This window comes from Sminthopsis crassicaudata, chromosome 4, assembly GCF_048593235.1.
Source record: "Sminthopsis crassicaudata isolate SCR6 chromosome 4, ASM4859323v1, whole genome shotgun sequence".
NCBI classification, from domain to species: Eukaryota; Metazoa; Chordata; class Mammalia; order Dasyuromorphia; family Dasyuridae; genus Sminthopsis; species Sminthopsis crassicaudata.
The window spans coordinates 381,813,953-381,835,707 of NC_133620.1; the positions used below are offsets into that span (position 1 = coordinate 381,813,953).

At 32.3% G+C, this 21,755-nt stretch overlaps 1 protein-coding gene across 3 annotated transcripts in view; it reads left to right on the top strand.

Annotated features, from left to right (window-relative positions):
• Positions 1-17,316, top strand: part of TSNAX (translin associated factor X) — a 29,877-nt gene extending 12,561 nt beyond the window's left edge. For all 3 annotated transcript variants that reach the window (XM_074262393.1, XM_074262396.1, XM_074262395.1), the window contains exons 5-6: positions 9,100-9,227; positions 15,286-17,316. In XM_074262393.1, the coding sequence (XP_074118494.1) occupies positions 9,100-9,227; positions 15,286-15,669 (512 nt within the window). In that variant the 3' untranslated portion in view covers positions 15,670-17,316. The remainder of the gene's footprint in view (positions 1-9,099; positions 9,228-15,285) is intronic.
• Positions 17,317-21,755: the final 4,439 nt, after the last annotated feature.

The window sequence follows — 21,755 nt, forward strand, 5'->3', positions numbered from 1 at the left end:
GCCATATAAAGATTAATGTTATTGGTTCACCTGAGAGGTTCCTTTTTTGCTGGAGATCATTCATTTTATATTTGTTAATTGTGATTTTCCCCAGAAATTAGAGCTGGATATGCAGATGTGTAAATATAGATTGAACCTTTGAAAGAAGATACAATGATCAAGAGAATATATAAAGAAAGAAGGCCAAGAACTAAGCCTTAAGGGAAAAATGTATAAAGAAATCTTTCTGAAGTACAGGTCTGAGTCTCCCTTCATGTTAACTCAAGGATCAAATATAAAGTCCTCCACTTGGCACACAAAACCCTTCACCACTTAGCCTCCACCTCCTTTTCCAGTTTTCTTACATCTCATCCTTTTAATCCAATAATACTGACTTCCTTGCAGTTTCTTTTTTTTTTTTAATGGAAATTTTTATTTTATTTTATAATTATAACTTTTTTTTGACAGTACTTATGCATGGGCAATTTTTTGCAACATTATCCCTTGTACTCACTTCTGTTCTGATTTTTCTCTTCCTTCCCTCTACCAGATGGCAAGCAGTCTTTTATATGTTAAATATGTTATAGTATATCCTAGATACAATATATATGTACAGAACCGCACAGGGAGAATTGTATTCAGAAGGTAAAAATAACCTGGGAAGAAAAACAAAAATGCAAACATTTTACATTCATTTCCCAGTGTTCCTTCTCTGGGTGTAGCTGCTTCTGTCCATCATTGATCAATTGGAACTGAAGTAGATCTCTTTGTTGAAGATATCCACTTCCATCAGAATACATCCTCATACAGTATTGTTGTTGAAGTGTACAGTGATCTCCTGTTTCTGCTCATTTCACTCAGCATCAGTTGATGTGTCTCTCAAGCCTCTCTGTATTCATCCCTGCTGGTCATTTCTTACAGTAGAATAATAATATTCCATAACATTCATATACCACAATTTACCCAACCATTCTCCAATTGATGGTTCCTTTCAGTTTCTTGAACAAACAAAAACTCTATCTCCTGATTCTAATAGCATTTTCATTCTGTCCTTCATGTCTAATACTCTTTACTCTCTTCTCCACCTATTGGCTTCCCTACCTTCCTGAAAGTCTTAGCTAAAAATCCCACCTTTTATAGGAAGCCTTTCTTTCACCCTCCTAACTGTGGTGCCTTTCCTCTTAATTAAATCCTAGTTATCTTGTATATAGCTTTTTTATACATAGTTATTTACCTATTATCTCCTCCATTAGATTGAGTTCCTTGAGCAGGTACTATTTTTTTTTTTTTTTCCTTTCACATCCCCAGAGTTTAGCACAGTGCCTGGCATATAGTAGATCTTCAATAAATGTTTATTGATTGACTAACATCTCTGCAGCCTTTGACAACATCAGGGAGGATCAAGATTTAAAAGAAGCCATTGGATTTTGCAATTAAAAGGGTTTATTGGAAACTTTGGAAAAAGCAGTTTTTGGTGAAATGATGAATTTAGAATTGTAAGGGGTAATAAAAGAATGAGAAGTGGAGACATTGGGCATAGACTACTTTCTCAAGGAATTTAGCTGTGAAGAGAGAGGAAATATAGGATGAGAGAATTGAGTAGAAACAACATCCTGTTTATTTTCCAAACAGTTGCCATAATCTTCTTAAAGCACACAGAACATGCCATTTCACTGCTTAAGAATCTTTAATGGCTGCTTTTACTTCTAGCAGAAATGACAAAAATACTCACCTTGGTATTTAAAGCCCTTCATAATCAAGATCCCATCTACTTTTGCAATCTTACTCCCCCTGTATTCTAACTACCTGGTTTATTTGCTGTTTTTAGTATTTAGAATTTTATTTCACATGGTATATACACATACCACCTTCTATATTAGGAATGCATTCCTTTAATAAGATCAACCATTTCTTCCATGAATTTATAGTTTTTAAGTTTAAAAAAAACTTCAGTTTTTAATTTTTCCTTCAAATAATCTTTTATTAATTTATCCATTTTCATGTTGTATTTCCCCCTTGTTCAGAATGTCAGCCTCTCAAGGGTTAATACTTTCATTTTTTTTTTCTTGGCCTAGCACAAAGCTTTGCACATAGGTGCTTATGTTTGTTGAATACATTTGAATATTCAGTTTGTGAAAGAGTACTCAGAAGAGATAAGATAATTGTCTTTAAGCACTGGAAAGGTTGTGATGTAGAAGAGTGAATTGTTTTTCTTGACTCCCCAGGACTGAACCAAAATCTTTGTGTAAAGTTGTAGAGTGGGAGCTTTAGGTGCAATAAAAGGAAACACTTCCTAACAATCAGAACTATCTGGGGTTATTCTGTATTGTTTCTGAAGGCAGTGGGACTATAAGGTTTCTTAATCATGTTGTTGATTAAACTGAGTTTGTAATCCAAAGACCTCGGGAATTATTTTGACACAAACTGACTAGTTCTGTCTTCCTTACTTTACCTATTAAAAGTTATTTTTTAAAAACTACTTTGAGTTTAACATCTTACTTAAACTTCATCTTTCCAGATTCAGTTTGTCATTACAGCATATGTTTTTTTTTTAATTCCTTATTTGTCATCCAACATGTTAGCAATCCCTGAGTTTTGTTTTTAACCTTTAAATTTGAAAAGCAGATTTCATCAAATTTATTGATAAAATGAGCCAAGGATAAACTTCCTTGAGTCATTCATTGTATTAGACCTCTCCTTCTCGTATTGATATTAGTATTTTAATGCTTACTCTAGTCATTAATCTCCATATCGCTTCATCTTTTTCAAAAGTTTTTTGTCAGATGCTTTGCTTGCTTTTAGGTATGTTGCATGTCTGCATAGTTTTCCTAATCTAACAATCTCAATCTAATCTGTCAAAAATGCAAATGAGATTAATCTTACATGATCCATTTTTTATGAAGCCATGCCTGTGTTTTGTGGTCATTCCTTCCCTTTGTTGTTGTTATTGTTGTTATTTTTTCAGTTCTTTCTGACTTTGTGACATCATTTGAGGTTTTCTTGACAAAGTTACTGGAATGGTTTGCTATTTCCTCTTCCAGCTCTTTTTTTTTCTTTTTTTTTTTTCTTTTTTTTTTTTTTCCTTTTACAGATGAGAAAACTGAGACAAACAGTTAAGTGACTTGTTCAGGGTCACACAGCTATTAAGTTTTTAAGGCTTGATTTGAACTCTTGAAGATGAATCTTTCTGATTGCAAACCCAGTTTTCTATCCCTAACCTATATACCTGTTTCTAGCTTCAGATTAAAAGATTGTATTTGCCTGCTTGCAAAGTGTTATATATGTGTCTGAGCTTTTTCCAACTATTGGAAGATTTGTGTTGTAGAATGATTTGGCCCTTTAAGAGACTGTTGTGTTAATAAACAGGGTAATTAGTTGCAATATAAATATAGTTTGACAAAAAATTATTCTTGAGCTGATTCTCTGCTTTATTCCTACTTTTTCATGTAATTTCCTGTTTTGGTAGGCCAAGAAAATTATTCTAATTTGCCCATAAACTTATATAGAAGTCTGATAAAAAGATTACATAAAAGAGAAAGAAAATTTGTTGAGTTTGTTTTGGCTTTCCCCCCATCTCTTTTAGGCCCAAGAATATGGATTTATGCTGGCTTATGTGACTAGGTTTTAATTTTAATATTTGACATCAAACAGTTTTACTTTTAAAAGTATGGGAAGAATAGACTTGTGACAGAAAGTGATACTGAACGTGGATCAAAGCAAAGCATAGTATTTTCACCTTTTGTTGTTGTTGGTTTTTTTTTTTTTTTCTTTTTTGTGTTTTTTCCCATTTGAACTGATTTTTCTTGTGCAGCATAATGAATATGGAAATATATTTAGAAGAATTGCACATATTTAACCTGTTTTGGATTGCTTGCTGTCCTCCAGGAGATGGGGGAAGGGAAAAGGGAGAAAAATTTGGAACACAAGATTTTGCAAAGGTGAATATTGAAAACATTTTTTGCATATATTTGGAAAAATAAAATTATAAGGGAGTGTTCACTTATAGAAGGGAGAGATTCTATATTTCCAAAAATGTTTTTGATGTTAAAAAAAATTTGGAAGAGGGGTTAGGGACTGGATCTGTGATTTTACTGATCTAGTGAACTCTCAGATAAAAAAAATAATAACTTTCTACCATTTAAAGTTGATACTTTCTTTGCAACCTCTATTTGTATCTGAATAGAGAAGTGAAGTAAAGTAATTGGCTCTGTATATCAGAACTGAACTTAAACTCAGTCTTTGCTGTTTTTCTCTCCATTGATTATATCATGATGCCTTTCACAAAAAGGCATCAATAAAGCATATTTTGAAGTATAGAAAGATAACTGAAAAGTAGAACTATTCTACTTGTAATTGCAATAATTATAGTCTTTTGATTCTATAAGAGCCTGCTTTTTTTGTGTGATTTATTGTAATTGTTAACATTTAGTTACTAGTACTTAAGAAATTACAGATCTAGATCAAGTGAAACAGGGTTTTAATGGCCTTAATTTATAAATAAAATTTTTTAGCTTTTTATTTTCAAAATATAAGCATAGTTTTCAACATTCACCCTTACAAAATCTTGTGTTCCAAATTTTTTCTCCCTCCTTTCCCCAAGCCCCTCTCTTAGACAGCAAGTAATCTAGTACATGTTAAATATTTGTGATTCTCCTAAACATATTTCCACAATTGTCATGCTGTGTAAGAAAAATCAGATGAAAAAGGAAAAAAATGAGAACGAAAACAAAAAGCAAGCAAACAACAACAAAAAGGAAAATACTATGTTGTGATCCATATTCAGTCTCCACAGTCTCTCTCTGGATGCAAATAGCTCTTTCCATCACAAGTCTACTGGAATTGGCCTGAATCATCTCATTGTTGAAAAGAGCCACATCTATCAGAATTGATCATTATATAATCTTGTTATTGTGTACAGTGTTCCCTTGGTTTGAGTAATTGTTTTATACCACCTTTTGCTGTGGAAATGATTCTCACAACTACAAAAGAAAATGTCATTTCAATCCAGCTCAGGTTGACAACATGTGAATTAATGATATCCAGATGAATGCTGGAAAAAAACTCTTATTAAATGCTGTGTGCAAAGGAATACAAATAGAAAAATGAGATAATCCCTGCTTATACTGAATTGGGGGAAACAATTCACATAGGAGTATTCAGCTGCAGGGCAGATAGCTGGTAATGTCCAGGAGGGCAGTTCTAGTGTAGATGACAAAGCTTGATTATCTTCCAATCTTACTAGGAAGACTGTAGTTGGTATTTTCTTGTTCATTGAAGCAATGTGAGCTGTCATGTGTGCCTTACAACTAGCGATTTGGAGGGAACAGGTTCATGACTCCTGGGAAGGTAGGGAGTGGGTTTAGTTTTTAGATTAGTTACTTTAGGTTCCCTCCTTCAAAAGTGATAATGGAGGACGCTGGGCTTGGATGTCAGAAGAAAGAAAACTGGGATAAAGAGGACATGCCAGTAGGACTATTCTTATAGGCAGAAAATTGAAAAGTAAAAACTTGTGAATATAGAAATTAAATAAAATCTTTCTCATTTATCCTGAGAATGACATTTTAACATTCATTTGGTTGATAGTTATTTTGTTTTTTAACATTTGAGCATTATAGGAGAAAACATAATGTAATTGAGATATTTAAGTAGACAAAAGCAAAATAAAAAAATATCAAAATGTCCTGATCTATTACTTAAATTTAAATTATGTAAACTTTAAAACTATTAGCAATTCATTTTACATTAGGATCTTTGCTAGCTTTGTAGTCTATAGTTAGACTAGCCACGTTTCTTAAAGAAAAATAAGGAAAAAATGAGAAATTTTTAATTGGTTCTTCCTGTACACTCGTACAATGTGGGAGAGTGATGGGGAGAAACAACAAATTACATAAGTTTCATGTAAACTACTCTCTTACTGGCAGTTTATATTGCAAATAATCCTATTTGGATTAAATCCAAAGTAAAAGCAGAAGGGAAAAGGTATTGTTTGATGGAATATGGCAGTAGATTGGAATTTTTCACCTTGGGAATTATTCACTTGAAAATAACGGATGTCCTTTTCATCAACTTGTAACATAACATGCTTTTTAGGGTTTTCAGTCACATGCTGTCCTTGAACTTTCTATATTATAGAGGATTGCTTCTGTGTCAGAAATGAAATGGTAATTCAAAAAAACAAAAGCTAACAAAACTAGGCCAAATGGTCAGTTGCCGGGCCTGACCTTATGTTTATAAAAGAGCTAGGAGGAAAAATGTAGATTCCGTATTTTCTGGAGGAAGATAATGATGTACACCAGTGATATTTAATTTAAAGATTGTGCTCTATCACAGATGTATATTGAAAGTTTTAATTTACTTAAGTGTCATTTTATATCTGGATAAAATAGAATTGTTTCATAAGTCAATTAATCACAAGGCTTTATTACAAATAATTTTTGCTAAAATATTAGCCTTTTACTACTTGAAAGGTAATGGGGATATAGTAATTGGAGGACTGATCTTTGAATCAGTATGACCTGGGTTCAAGATCTTGAACTGTCCTGGATCAATTATTTTAATTATTATAACTTGTAGAATAGTTGAAGAAATTTATTGATTGAGGGAGTTTCCTCTCCACATTGGGAATGTCCTAAGCAGTGACATCATATGTCCTCCAGATAATTATTTAAATAGATGACTTAAATTAGAAGACAGCATGTGGGTTGATTATTAAATAATTTGCTGTTTTGCCACAGCATTCTAAGCATTTTCCTATCAATGTTCTGCTGTACAGAGGACTGACGGTTTGATAAAAGTTAGTAAAAAAAAAAAAAAAAAGAAAAGAAACAGTTGAAAGAAGGCAAGAAAAATGGAAAAGAACCACCAGAAAACAGAAAATAGCAATTCTAAGGAAAAAGTATAGTGTAGCCTGTGGTGAACATAAGAAAAGAATAGAAACTGGGTAGGAAAGGAAAAGTCGAAGAGGACTTGAGAATGAAATATAAAACAGTTCAAGAAATTTATTCTTGCTGTATAATTTCTTGTAGAAAAGACTAGTAAGTCCTTGAAACTTCTAGTGGAAAAACAAATGAATTCATAAAGAAGTATTTAATACTGCTACTCTATGCCAGGCACTGTCCTCAGTGCTGGGAATACAGATATAAAAATGAGACAGTCTTCAAGGAGCTTATATTCTAATCAGAGAAGACTGGATCTTCCTATCTTGCCTAACTCTAACACTATCGTCATAGGAGTTTTGGCCTGTTTTGTTTCTGACCCGTCAAGCTCTCTCCTCCTAGGGCTCCTTGCTCCCTGGGGGGGCTCACCTTTTGGTATACTGCAGCTCAGAACATCTGAGCTCAAATAACCCATCTGATCTGACCTTTTTAGTAGAAAGAATGGTAAGGGTATACCATTGCCCCTATATATGTAGTGCTTTAGAATTTGTAGTCTTATTTGATCCTCCACAGAGCACTTCAGGAGGTCCTCCATACAAGAAGTATGACCCCTATTTTACAAAAGGAAACAGACTCTGAAGTGTTAAGTAATTTTCATTTGCCCAAATTCATTCTGAGCTAAGACTCAAAACTCAGGCTTGACTCCAAATTTAGCATTTTTTTTTATGTACCATAATATAGAATGAATCTATTTCTGGAATATTCTTATGCCCACCACATAATTTCTTCCTCTTATTAATGAAGTGTCTGAAGGAATTATTGGCGCATTCTTTATTAATTGAGTTACTACTATAAAGTGGATTATAGACTGTAAGAAACATTTTTAAAATAATTTTACCTTTTATAATTATGTGACTGAATCAAGATTTATTTGCAGTTTTAAAAATTAATTTTTTCATGTACATAGAATGATCTTTTAATGTATTTTGTCAGCAAATTATCTTGCAAATGTTTCTGTTCTCAGTAGGTTACTGTAGTTTACTGAACAAAATGTCCTGTTCTAGCAATCATTCCTTCTTTATCAACCAGATGTGCCCATTTTCCTTCTTTCATTATCTATTAATGTCATTCACAGATCAAAATGAATCAGGATATTTTAGCTTTAATAAGTAGCCTCTTGTCACTATCAGAACTATGTCCTCCATTTTTTTTTTTTTTTTTTTTTTGTTCTCTGATTCTTGGATCATGTTTGTAAATTCACCATTACAATTGCCAACTTCTCCAATATTGTTACTGCCAGTATTGCTTTTTAGGGACAGCAAAGAAAAATCAGATTTGGTCATAAAAATGTTTTAGATGTTCAACATGGATGATGGTGATTTTAGGTTATTAGTCTAGCAATTTACCTAACAAAAAGATTTTTTTGTCTTCCTAGTTTTACGATGATACAAATGTTGAGACATTTTTTTAATCTGACTTTATGATGCTTCACATCATGAGACAAACAATTCAAAAATGTATTAAGAAATAAAATTAAAATGGGAATTCTAATTATATAATTTGAGCTAAAAATTGTGAAAATTTATGATTGTAAGAGTTCTTGTAAAAGTCTTTGTAGTTTAGTAGACATAAATCATCATGATTTTGATGAATTTGGATGTTCTTTTCCCACATGTAATTTTATTTCATTTTATTCCTTTCCCATAAATTAGAATAGTTGTTGATACTTGCTATTATTGATTAAAAGAACTTAATAACTACCAGTCTAACTTATAGTAGTAGCAACCAATAATGTAGAAAAGGATTATTGTTAAGAAATCTATTTTGCAAAAATTCTGTTAATGGAATTTTGAGAATTGTGTGTGCGCACCCACTCACATACATTATGTTTTGATTGCTTTTGAATTCTTTTCAGTGACTTACCAATCAACATGCTTTAAATTCATAGAAAAAAAACTTAAGAAGTAGCTCCTTTGCATTTCAGAATTGTATCACTGCAGGCTTATATCAGCTGTTCCTCATGGCTTTCTCCCGTGTATATTTCTATGAATCTAGTGAGGATGTCAGGTTTTCAGGAACAGTCCTTTACTAATATGATAGAAAGAAAATAGATACCTTTCAATAGTAGCTGTTGATTAGACTATCTTTTGCTAATGCTAGAGTTTTTTTCTATAGAACATTGCCAATAGAAATCCTTTTTTTGGAAATTTGTTTCATTTATTGATTTTTATTATTTCCTTTTCAGGGCTTCAAGAATATGTGGAAGCTGTGTCTTTTCAACACTTCATTAAAACACGTTCACTAATTAGTGTGGACGAGATCAACAAACAATTGGTATTTATATCAGAAGACACCAGAGAAGAAAATAACACTGTAAGATTTAAAAATTTTTAATTTATGCTATTTTTGTTTATCTTTTTTGAGATTATGTTACTTACTGAAAAAAAAAAATTGTGGTAGCAGGGGAGATAGAGATCCAGTGTTGTTATCTATAATGATAATAATAATTACTAATCTCTATTGTTTTACAGTTTCAAAGCACTTTTCCTGCAGTATCTCATATGAGTCTCATAACCCTGTGAGTTAGCTACTGAAAGTATTATTTATTTTACAGCTGAAGAACCACAAGACTCAGAGGCAAAATAACTAGTTATAGTTATACTGGGTGTAGGATTGTTATAGAATTTGTAGTGGGAAAAACTGATTCTGTGCTTTATGAAGGATTGTGGAACATGTGAAAAAATTTCTTATGACTAAAATAGACTCCGCAAAAGAAAAAATTTTATTACAATTAGAGCTGTCTAGGAATATTTGAGCATTTAATGATAAAATTAAGGATTTTTTCCATAATATCATATGAAATGTAAAATTAGTGGATAAAGAAAAGTTATATTTATTCATAGTAATCAGTTAGAAATTTATACTTTAAGAAGACAAGCTATGGTTTTGTAATGGTAGATGCAACTCAATTTCTAGCTGTTTTTTTCCCTCTGCAAAAATTTTTCAACTCTGTGTGGGAGATTTTTTAAAAAGGAAAATAATTAAGTTAAATGCACAATATCTAAGTGATCCCTTTTACTGATGCTTTGCAATTACATTTGGCCTCCTTATCTAAAGAGTCTTGGCAAAAAGTAAAGTTAGTGAAGTCTGTTTAAACTTGTTTGTTAAATACACATATTGTCTCCCCTAACAGAATATAAGCTCCTGCAGAGCAGAGACCATTTATGTCCCTAGTGCCTTATTATAGCATTATTGAATTTAGTTACAAATAATAACCTCTCACAAGATTCCTCATTTTGAAGTAAGAATATCTTTGGTGAATGGAGAAAATTTTTTTCCTCGGCAAAATCTCCAGCAGTTATCCAAGTAATTGAAGTGACCTATCCCTTTATTCAGGTTTATGATATGTTTTCTAAATTCTTCTATTGTTTTCCTTCTCTTCATGAAGTTTATAGTATACTTAAGTTATAGTATTGATTTTCTTTCTGTCTTTTGTAATCTGTGCTCAAATGCTCTCCTTCATGCTTCCCACATTTAGTCCTTGGGTTTACTCATTATAGTTATAATAATAGCAATAGTAAGCCTATACATTATATCTGTTGGGTTCCAGACACTATGCTAAATGCTTTACAATTATTAACTCATTCGATGTTCACAAAAATCATGGGAGGGAGGAAACTGAAGAAAATGGGTTAAATAACTAGGCTAAGATCACAAGGACAGTATCTGAGGCTAAATTCAAACTTAGGTCTTCCTGACTGCAAATCCAATGTGTTATTTTCTGTGCTACCCTTCTGCCTTTGAGCATGTCTTCCTAAAAAAAAAAAAAAAAGTTTTTATTTTTAACATATTTTCTTTTTAAATTTTGAATTCCACAGCTCTCCCCCCACATACATTAAGAAGACAAGCAAAATTATATCAATTATATATGTGAAGTAATATAAAACATGTTTCCATATTAGACATATTACACAAAAAAGTAACAATAAAAAACAAAGTAGTAAAGTTATGCCTCAGTTTGCACTCAGAGTTTATCAGTTCTCTTAAGTAGATAGCATTTTTTCATCATGAGTTCTTTGGAATTGTCTTGGATCACTATTGATCAGAGTAGCCAAGTTTTTCTCAGTTGATTGTCATTACAACATAGCAGTTACTCTGAACTATGATCTGCTGGTTCTCTCACTTCACTTTGCATCAATTCATATAGGTCTTCCTATGCTTTTTTCTAAAACTACACCCCTCATCATTTCTTATAACATAATAGTATTCTTATCAAAACCATATACCACAATTTGTTGTTATTCCCCAATGATAATCTCCGCAATTTCCAGTTTTTTGCTTTTTTTTTTTTAAACCATCACAAAAAAGAGTTGTTATAAATATTTCTATACATCTTGGTCCTTTTCCTTTATATCTTTGGGGTATAGACCTCGTAGTATTATTGTGAATCAAAGAACATGCACGGTTTTTTAGCCTTTTGAGCATAGTTTCAAATTGTTCTCCAAAATGATTGAACTAGTTAACTCTACCAACAGTTTGTTTTCTCCTCAATCCTTTCAACAATTGTCATTTCTGATTGGTGTAAAAGTAGTGCCTCAGATTTATTTTAATTTGCATTTCTCTCATCAGTAGTAATTTAGAGCATTTTTTAATATCAGGTAGTTTTGATTTCTTCTTCTGAAAGCTGCCTGTTCATATACTTTGACCATTTATCATGGCTTTTATTTTTGTAAGTTTGTAAGTTTGACTCATTTTCATCTATATGTGAGACATGAGGCTTTTACAAGGACACTTGCTGTAAATTTTTTTAATATTACAAAAAATTGATATTATTTCATTGTCCATGATACCTTTTAGCAAAATGTAATTTCCTTGATTATCTGTCATAATTAGGTCTATTTTATCTTTTGTTTTTGTCAGATCATTTTTGCTACCTTTTTTACTTAATAAGAGATTCTGCTCTAACCCTTTTTTAAAAAATTTGCTGATTATTTTCTTTTTCTTTTTTTTAAACAGCTTTTTATTTTCAAAACATTGACCCTTGCAAAACCTTGTGTTCCAAATTTTTTCCTCCCTTTTCCCCTACCTTCTTCCCTAGATGACAAATAATTCAAGATATGTTAAACATGTTTAAAAATATATGTTAAATCCAATATATGTAAACATATTTATATATCATGCTGCACAAGAAAAGTCAAGTCAAAAAGGAAAAAAATGAGAACAAAAACAAAATACAAGCAAACACCAAAAAGAGTGAAAATGCTATGTTGTGATCCATGCTTAGTTCCTACAGTCCTCTCTCTGGGTGTAGATGGCTCTTTTTATTACTGAACATTGATATTGGTCTCATTTATCTCATTGTTGAAAAGATCCATGACCTGTATGTGCCAAAATGTTTGTGGCAGTCCTTTTTGTAGTGGCTAGAAACTGGAAAATGAATGGATGCCCATCAATTGGAAAATAGTTGGGTAAATTGTGGTATATGAATGTTATGGAATATTATTGTTCTACTGTAAGAAATGACCAGCAGGATGAATACAGAGAGGCTTGGAGAGACTTACATGAACTTATGGTGAGTGAAATGAGCAGAACCAGGATATCATTATACACTTCAGCAACAATACTGTATGAGGATGTATTCTGATGGAAGTGGATATCTTTGACAAAGAGAAGATCTACTTCAGTTCCAATTGATCAATGATGGACAGAAGCAGCTGCACCCAGAGAAGGAACACTGGGAAGTGAATGTAAAATGTTTGCATTTTTGTTTTTCTTCCCAGGTTATTTTTACCTTATGAATTCAATTCTTTCTGTGCAACAAGAGAACTGTACAGTTCTACACACATATATTGTATCTAGGATATACTATAACATACTTAACATGTATAAGACTGCTTGCCGTCTAGGGGAAGGGGTAGAGGGAGGGAAGAAAAGTCTGAACAGAAGTGAGTGCAAGGGATAATGTAAAAAATTACCATTCATATGTTCTTTCAATAAAAAGTTATAATTTAAAAAAAAAGAAAAGTCATGACCATCAGAATTGATATTCATATAATCCTGTTGCCCTGTGTAATCTCCTGATTCTGCTCATTTCATTTAGCATCGTTCATGTAAATCTCTCCAGGCTTCTCTGAAATCATCCTGCTGATCGTTTCTAATAGAACAATAATTCCACAATATTCATAGACCATAACTTATTCAGCCATTCTCTAACTGATGGCCATCCTCTCAGTTTCCAGTTTCTTGTCACTACAAAAATGGTTGCCACAAAGATTTTCATACATGTGGTACCTTTTCTCTCCTTTATGATCTCTTTGTAACCCTTTATTTTTTAACTCTTTCTGTTTCAAGTGTATTCCTGTAAATAACCTGTTGTTGGATTCTATTTTTTAATTCATTCTATGATCTACTTGTGGTTTATGGGTGAACTCATCCCATTTATGTTAATGGTTTTGAGTACTATGTATTTCCATCCATCCTATTCTCTCATGTTTATCTTCTCTCTCTCTTTTTATCCTGCCTGTCCTCAAAAGTCATGTTTTGCTTCTCACCATTTCCTTCCTTAATCCACCTCCCTTTTATCATCCTTACCCTCAATATCTCATCCCTTTTTCCTTCTTTTTCCTTATTGAGTCAGATAGATTTCCTAACCCCAGTTAATATATCTTCTCACCCCTTGACAATGCTGCCTTAGTAATCATTTATTTTTCCTACTTCTTTTGAATAAGGTATACTCTTCTTGAGCTATGTTGTACCAAATCTTAGTTATGCCTGTGAATTCAAATTTGTATCTCTGTTCACTCTTCTTTGTCCTGCTTGTTATACTCTTATTTTATATATTTGAGTATAAACATCTGAAGCCTTGGATTTTCATTATTAACTTCTTCCTTAGATTTTGTCTTCTGATATAGTAAATGAAGGGTTTGGACTAGATGAATATCTAAGGTCTTTTATAGTTCTAGATCTGTAATCCTAGGCTTATGTGTGGTTTCTTTCTCATTATAACAAATATATTTGCTTAAAACCCAATTTTTCAATGGCTCTTCTTTTTCTCCTGTGACATTCTTCTAGCTCCAGTTTTCCTCACATGAATTATGATTTTTCTCTCACTCTTCAGGTCATTTTTTTTTCTTTGTTTTCACATTGGATCTTTTCTCAGTTTAAAGAAAAAAACAACAACATTACTTTATTCTCACTGATAGCCTGGAAAGTAGACAAACATTTCTCAAAACCTTTTACCTTCTCTTTTCTAAGATGTATTTGTGTTGAGGAGTATTGTGATCAGTATTAGAGGAGAACCAGTAACAGGCCACTTGTCATAGATCTGGCTAAATATAAAATGTATAAAGAAGAGTATTGTCATTATTTTCTTTTGCATGGCAAATATAGTTTGAAATATATTCTTTATTTGGTTAATAGCCATTAAAAAATGAAAGTGTGGTATAATGGACAAAGAGTTAATTTGAGAGGCAGGAATTCAAGGCTCACTTCTGACATTTACTAGCCAATAACTGCACAAATCACTTAAATTCTCATTGACTCCAGCAATTATTTTTTTAACTTATGTATTTTATAGTGTTTTTAATTGGAAAGAATGTTATATTTTTTCTTTCTTTGATAATATTTTATTTTTTCAAATACATGCAAAAATAATTTTCAACCTTCACTTTTGCAAAACCTTGTGTTCCAAATTTTTTTCCCTCTCTCCAAGACAGCAAGCAATTTGATATAGGTTAAATATGTGCAGTTTCTCTGAACATATTTCCATATTCATCATATTGCACAAGAAAGATCAAAAGGGGGGAAAAAAAGAAAGAAAAAAAGCAAACAACAACAAAAAGTGAAAATACTATTCTCTGAACAACTTTCAGTCTCCATAATTCTATCTCTGGATGTGGATGGTACTTTCCAGCATGTCAAGCAAATTATCATTTAAGATTTTAAAGTTATAGAACAGATATTGATTGTCATTAATAGGGGAATAGTTTCTTTATTGGGGGTTCACAGTATCTATGAAATCATAAGTCTAGAATCATTAAAGTAGATTAAATATTTTGAAGGTGAATGGCATGATTGATTTGCCCTTCAGTGTTGGAATATACATTTTAGTATATAGTGTACTTACTATTTTGGAGAGAACTAAGTAACATAAAGGGTAGAGCACTAGACTTGGAATTAGAGAGATCTAAGTTCATGTCCCATTTCATATGTTTACTAGCTTAGGGGGAAGCTACTTAAATTCAGTCAACCTCATTTTCCTCATCTATAAAATGAGACTCATAAGAGGAACTGTTTCCCAAGGTTGTTATGAAGATAAAGTGAGATAACAGATGTAAAATGTTTGGAAGTAATGTATAATTGCTATTTAGTAATTTATTATTTTTCACTGTTTTCACAATTACTTTTCTGTGTGTACTTTTTTAAAAATTAGGTCTCTTCAGATTTAGATGACAAACCCAAACCCCTCTGCACTTGGAGCCTGAAGGTGACACCTGTTGATTATCTTCTGGGCGTGGCAGATTTAACTGGAGAATTGATGAGGATGTGCATCAACAGTGTGGGAAATGGGGACATTGATACCCCTTTTGAAGTGAGCCAGTTTTTGCGTCAGATTTATGATGGGTTTTCGTTTATTGGTAATACAGGACCTTATGAAGTGTCTAAGAAATTATACACACTGAAACAGAGCCTAGCCAAGGTAGAGAATGCATGCTATGCCTTAAAAGTTAGAGGTTCAGAAATTCCAAAGCACATGTTAGCAGATGTGTTTTCAGCCAAAGCAGAAATGATTGATCGTGAGGAAGGTATTTCATAAAAGAGCAATATTCAACTCTTGCCAATGTCCATAAGGGAGATCAGTTTGAAAGACTGTTATTTAGTATTTCATTTTACTTTTTGTGGCTTTTATTTAGTAATGTTTTCAGTTTTACCTGACAAAGTTATTTGCACTGTTTTAAACTCTGTACATTGCTGTACATAAAATTGATGAAATTATTTGATGAAATTATTTACTCCATGTATCTCCTGTTTTAAAATGTTTGGCATATTGGACTGTCTGAGCTTCCCAGTGACCAACTACTGTCTGTCACATATCCCTGTTGAGGTACTTATTTCATAGAGCAGTCACTGCCATTCCCATTATAGTTAACTGTTGAATTATGGATTGTATAATGTTTTGTTAAGTCATTAATAATTTGATTGGTGATTCTATTACATCTAAAAAGGGCTTTTTAAGCCTTACATTTTGTCTTGAATGTCTTATTTAAATATCTTGCACCAAAGCCACTAGAATGGATTTGGTGTCTAAGCATGGTACCAAAGGCTTGGAAAAGCCATGACCTACATAAAGAACAATTAAATAGAAAGGAGAATTCACCAAATTCATGTGAAATGGTAGCAGTGAGATTTGACATTGTGTTCTGATTAATAAGTACATATGGATTCATGTGTTTTAGTAACACATCTTTCAGAACAATACTCTTGTGCCAGCTATCCTATTTTAAATTGAAATCTTCTGCTCTTCATTACAGAGGAGCTGAAATTGAATCAATGCTAAAGATAAAGTATATTATGAACTTGGTCAGCATTAAATATTTTCACATGGAAATGAAATATGTTTACCAACAATTTAAAAAAGTAGGAGAGCTGGCTTATTATTGTTTGTTAAATTTTATTACAGCAAGGCTGTTATTTTGACCATCATGCATTTTACTTTGATTTATCTTGATGCCTGCCCATTTTGGCTTCTCTTAGGAATCATTTTTTAAAATAGCAATGAAATATTATTGTAGGTTAAAAGATTTAATTCATTCATAACTTCATAGCTGTCCAACTTATGCTAATTGAGATATAGGAGATTACCAAAGAAAAATTATCATGTATAATTTAGCAATAAGAAATTGCAGTTCCAAGTGCTTTTAGCAATAGTATTAGTCACAGAGCCAAATCCTGTAACTAATCCCGTAGGAACTAGAATGGTGGTCCCTTTTATGCCAGTACTATTTAGAATTGGAATTTATAAACTAAAATTAGGAATAGCTAATTCCCTGTGATCTTGACATAGGCATTATACAGTTGATACAGAAATTTACATTTGGATTTAAGTTTTGAGAACTTTGGTAAAGAAATGAATTTTGGGGAGACTGCCCCTGTAATCAGGAGCTGCTTTCTCTATATGAACCTTTGAAGGGAATATGGAAATATGTGCCTAATGTCAGGTCTTTTTTATATGTTTGTTTTTTCAAATAAACCTGTTACTATGCTTATAAGGTATTCTGCCTACATATTCCCCTATTACTATGTTTTGTTCTTTTCCTTTAAACCACCTTGCATTACATTTGTAATATTGTTTACCCTTTTACTTTGATCATTTCCATGTAAAAATATTGAATTGATAAAGGATTGTTTTGTGAATGTTTAAAATGAAATATTTTGAATAAAACCATTTTAAAATATAGAAAAACTGCTTCTTTCAGTAATAAAAATTCTAATCTCTTTTTACAGAATTTATGTTGGGTGCTGGACCAATATAGTAATTGGAGGAAACTGAATCAAGCTGTATTTTGTTGCTTGTATTAGAAATTAATATTTACTTCATTGGAGTATTCTAAATATCTCAAAAGAATTCTGTAATGTTACTTCATTTAAAAATTAATTTTCCCTGGCACTACATCCATGTAAAATTGATGGGGAGAAAGATGGTGTAACTACTTTTATTTTACATAAGGGGAACAAATCTAAGGTGTAGAAGAGATTATATCTTTTTAGGGTCTTGTGGCTGATTGGTAGAATAGAAACTAGATCATCTAGTTCCCTAATTTATTTTTTATATCCCTAGATGATAGGAAATAATGGGTTACAGCATAGCCAGCCTGCATCATTCCATTGTGCCCGAACCAGACTAAAAGGCAGTTGGGAAATACTCAACAAAATAAATAAAAATGCAGTAAGACACAGATAATGTTAATATGTGGTTTTCTAACTCATGTGATCCACAGAGATTTAGTGTGTAGTTTGGTGGCTCTGTTTCTGCTTGCATTTCATACAGCTACATAGGACCAGTACTGACCTATTGGTATATTTTCCATAAACATATTAGTCAAAAAGTCATATTAAATGGATAAATCATAAATAAAGTTGGAGTGAACTGCTGAATAATTCCAAATACAGACCTATGAAACCTATTCTTAGCAAATGCCTTACCTTTTAACTGGGAAACAACTCATATATAGGTAAGTACAAAATAAATATAAAGATGATGAATATAAAGTAGTTTGAAAGGGAAGGCACTAATAGTTGGGATCAGGACAGACATGCTAGAATGTGGTGATTGAACTGAGTCTTGAAATGATAGAACTACTACTTGATGCTGATTCTCCAAAAAGATTTAAAAAAAAAATTGTGCTTTAACAATTAATTATGAAAATTGTCAGCATCTATTAGAACTAAGGGGCAAAGTGAAAATGTAAATATTCAATAGATCACTTCCTAAAAAATCTAAAATGCCAAAGTCCTAGTAATGTTTTAGACAAAATTCAGAACATTTATATGAAAGAAAAGCACTCCAAACCAGAACGAGTTCAGGCACCAAGAACATATAGTTGGTATTATGCAAGACCTAAAAGGGGATCTTGGAATACAGTATTCTAAAAAAAAAAAAAAAAAAAAAAAAAAATTATAATCTTACCAGAAAAAAGGTCATTTATTATAATTAAAGTATTTCTCCATGATTTCTGATGAAAAGAACAGAGCTGCACAGGCATTTTGAAATACCAAGACTTGAGAAAAATTTATAAAAAGATTAACATAATTTGATCAACTGAAAGAGGCTACATGATGATGCTAACATTTTCATATGAGAAAAAGAAACATGTCTCTTTAGAATCTTGTATTGGGAGAAAAACAGGCGGGGCGATGGATTGATTCTGTTCTGGGTATTTTTAAGAGGTGAAGAAAGGGAAGGGAAAGGGAATATGTTAGTGTATGAAAAGAGGAAAAAGATATAATTTACTATTTCTATTAATACTGGCATGGGAGAAGAGTTTACAATATGGAGATAAAGGGTGAGAAGAACAGACCTCAAATGAATTTCATTCTCATCTAAGTTTGACAAAAAAATAGTTGAAGATGCCATACCTCTCCCCAACTGAATTTGGCATAAGAAACACTTCAGAATCAACAGGGAAATAGTTTGGAATGTGTAGGGAGGGAAGAAGTAGAAAAGATTTTAAGTGCAAATAAACATTCTGATTTCAGAGCAGGAAATTGTAAAAAAATTGGAAATTAAGATTGACCATCATTTGGAAAAGGGCAGAACAAATTGTATATGGATGCATTAGAATATTGTTAGTAAGGAATGGGGAAAGTAAGGAAGTAAAAGCTGATATTTAAGTTGGCAGAACTAAGAGCAATTTATATAAAGACACAATATTGTAAAGGAAAAACAAACAAACAAAAAACCTCTTAAAGGCTTTGGTCTGCTTTCTCATGAAAGAAACAATCAATTTTTGGTCTGATCTCATGAAAGAAACAATCAATTGAGGACCTATTTTGATAAAACTTATTTTGTGATCCTGAAGCTGACTCAAGATGTGAAAGGGAGAATACTTTTTTTTGTACATTGCCAATGTGAGAATTTGTTTTGCATGACTATACTTATTTATCAAAAAGTTTTTTCTTCCATTTTTAATTAGTGGAGTGCTAGGATTAGTGGAATAATAGTGATGATTTTCCTCTCTCCCCTTTAAAAAAATGCTATTAAAATATTAAGTATTTAGGAAGAGGAATACAGAGGGAAGATCAGAAAGAAGCAGGACTAGGAAGTTTTAAAATTATGCTATTTACTTTTAAAAAAATAAACAAGTGATAAGAGCATGTGATAGTTTTATACAGTTCTCTTTGTGTTCTGTGTATAGAGAGATGCTTTTTCTTTTTCAAATTTTGAATTAAATATAAGAAGAGAGTTGGGTTTGAGGGTTTTAAATAACAAGGTGTTTTGGATATATTGATTTTGAGCTATCTCTAGAACATTCAGTTTGACTTATCCAGTAGGAAGTTGATAAATGGAAATGAAACTTTAGAGGGAGACTGGAGATATGTGGGTGGGAGTCATCTGTATTATGATGACAAAACCCAAGGAAGGTGATAAAGAGTTTAGAGAAAGAAAAGAACTGGGCCTAGGACAGATGTTGATGAGTCAGTAAAGGAGACTGAAGGGTTGTCAGAGCCTAAATGGTTGCTTGCATGTTTTTGAGGATTTTTTGTGTTTGTTCTTTTTTCTTTGGAAGGGTTGCTTGGACCTGTTATTTCATTATTTTAAGGAACTCCTAAATCAGGAGACTTCCTCTACCATTACTCTTCGATGAGTAACTCCTCTAACTTTAGAGAACAGTTGGAGGCTGTGAAATTTGTTTTGGAGTCATGTACTAAGTATGTGTCAGAAACAGTTTGAACCTGGAGCATCCTTGATTCAAAGGATGACGACTACTACTACTATGACTACTACTTCATACACCTCTGTTGTTAATGTCTTCCATTAGAACTGTTCAAGCTATAACAATTTGGAGATCTAAGTAGGCTGTCTATATTTATAATTTAGTTCCAAAATCCTATGGAGAGTCTGCTATCTAAAAATTCAAGGTAGCAGATGTGACACTGAACTCAGCAACAAGATGTATCATTAGTCCATGTCTAAGGCATTACGTTAATATACCTTAGATGAAACGGAAGAGGAGGTACCTAGAAAAGATGGAACCATTTGAAGTGTCTTTTGATTTTCTAGAACCTACTAATAATTCATCATCTGAAACTCCTAAAGATACTGTTGCCATTAATTCTCCAAATAAAGGTAACAAGAAATTCCCTCCGAAAGCTGATAGAATCAATCATGTGATCGTCTAGCAAAAGAGATCAGTCAATGATTAAGAATAATAAAAGACATTTAATTGAAAGAAGGCACAAGCCGAACAGCTTCTGAAGACTATATTAAAACATGACAATAGATAAGAAGTAGGTAATCTGAAAAAGTTTTTTGTTCAAAGTATTTTTCTCCAAACAATTACATCACACTTGGTTTCTCAATTGACAAATGTCAGCAAAAACAAAAATTTTTTTCACTTAGCAAAAATCCATCTTTTTTCCCTTCCACTTGAGAAAGAGAAAAACAAAACTTTTGCTGGTCATGTTAAAAAAAAAAAGTCTCAGGTTGCACTTTGACTACATTACATCTATCAGGAAGTGCGTAATACATTACATTATCAATCCTCTGGAATTGTGATTGGTTATGTAATAAAAGTTACTGTTTACAATATCGTATAAAACAATAATGTTGTATTGACCCATAAGTTGTTCTCTTGGGTCTGCTTTTTCACTTTATACTTCTTATGGTTTTTTCAGATTTCTCTGAAATCATCCCATTCATCAATTTTTGTAGCACAAACAGTAGTATTCTATCAAACTTAGATGCCATAACTTGTTCTCAGCCATTACACAATCTGATGGGCATCCTTTAGGATTTCATGGTTTGTCACTACAAAAAGAGCTGCTTATTTGCTTTTGGTCCATCCTCAGTTTGTGACATGGAATTGGGGAGTAAGCAGGACACTGACACCAGTTCCCATACTCTACACAAGACCAGCACCTTCTATACTGGAGTTGGAACTTATTTTGATCCCGGTACACAGCCCCCCTCTGCATTAAACTGTTCCAAGCAGCCTATTCTTGGCCAGACCCTATCTCATTAAACTGGAAAAATTACTCACTGTGATTTTTTTTTCCTTGTATTTCCTCATTAGGATTCATTCTGTTCTAGATTGCTTTGGAAGAGTTTTTTGGGATATGAGATGGAGCTTGCTGTACTTCTTCCTGCTATTTTGCTATCTTGGCTCTGCTCCTTCAATATCA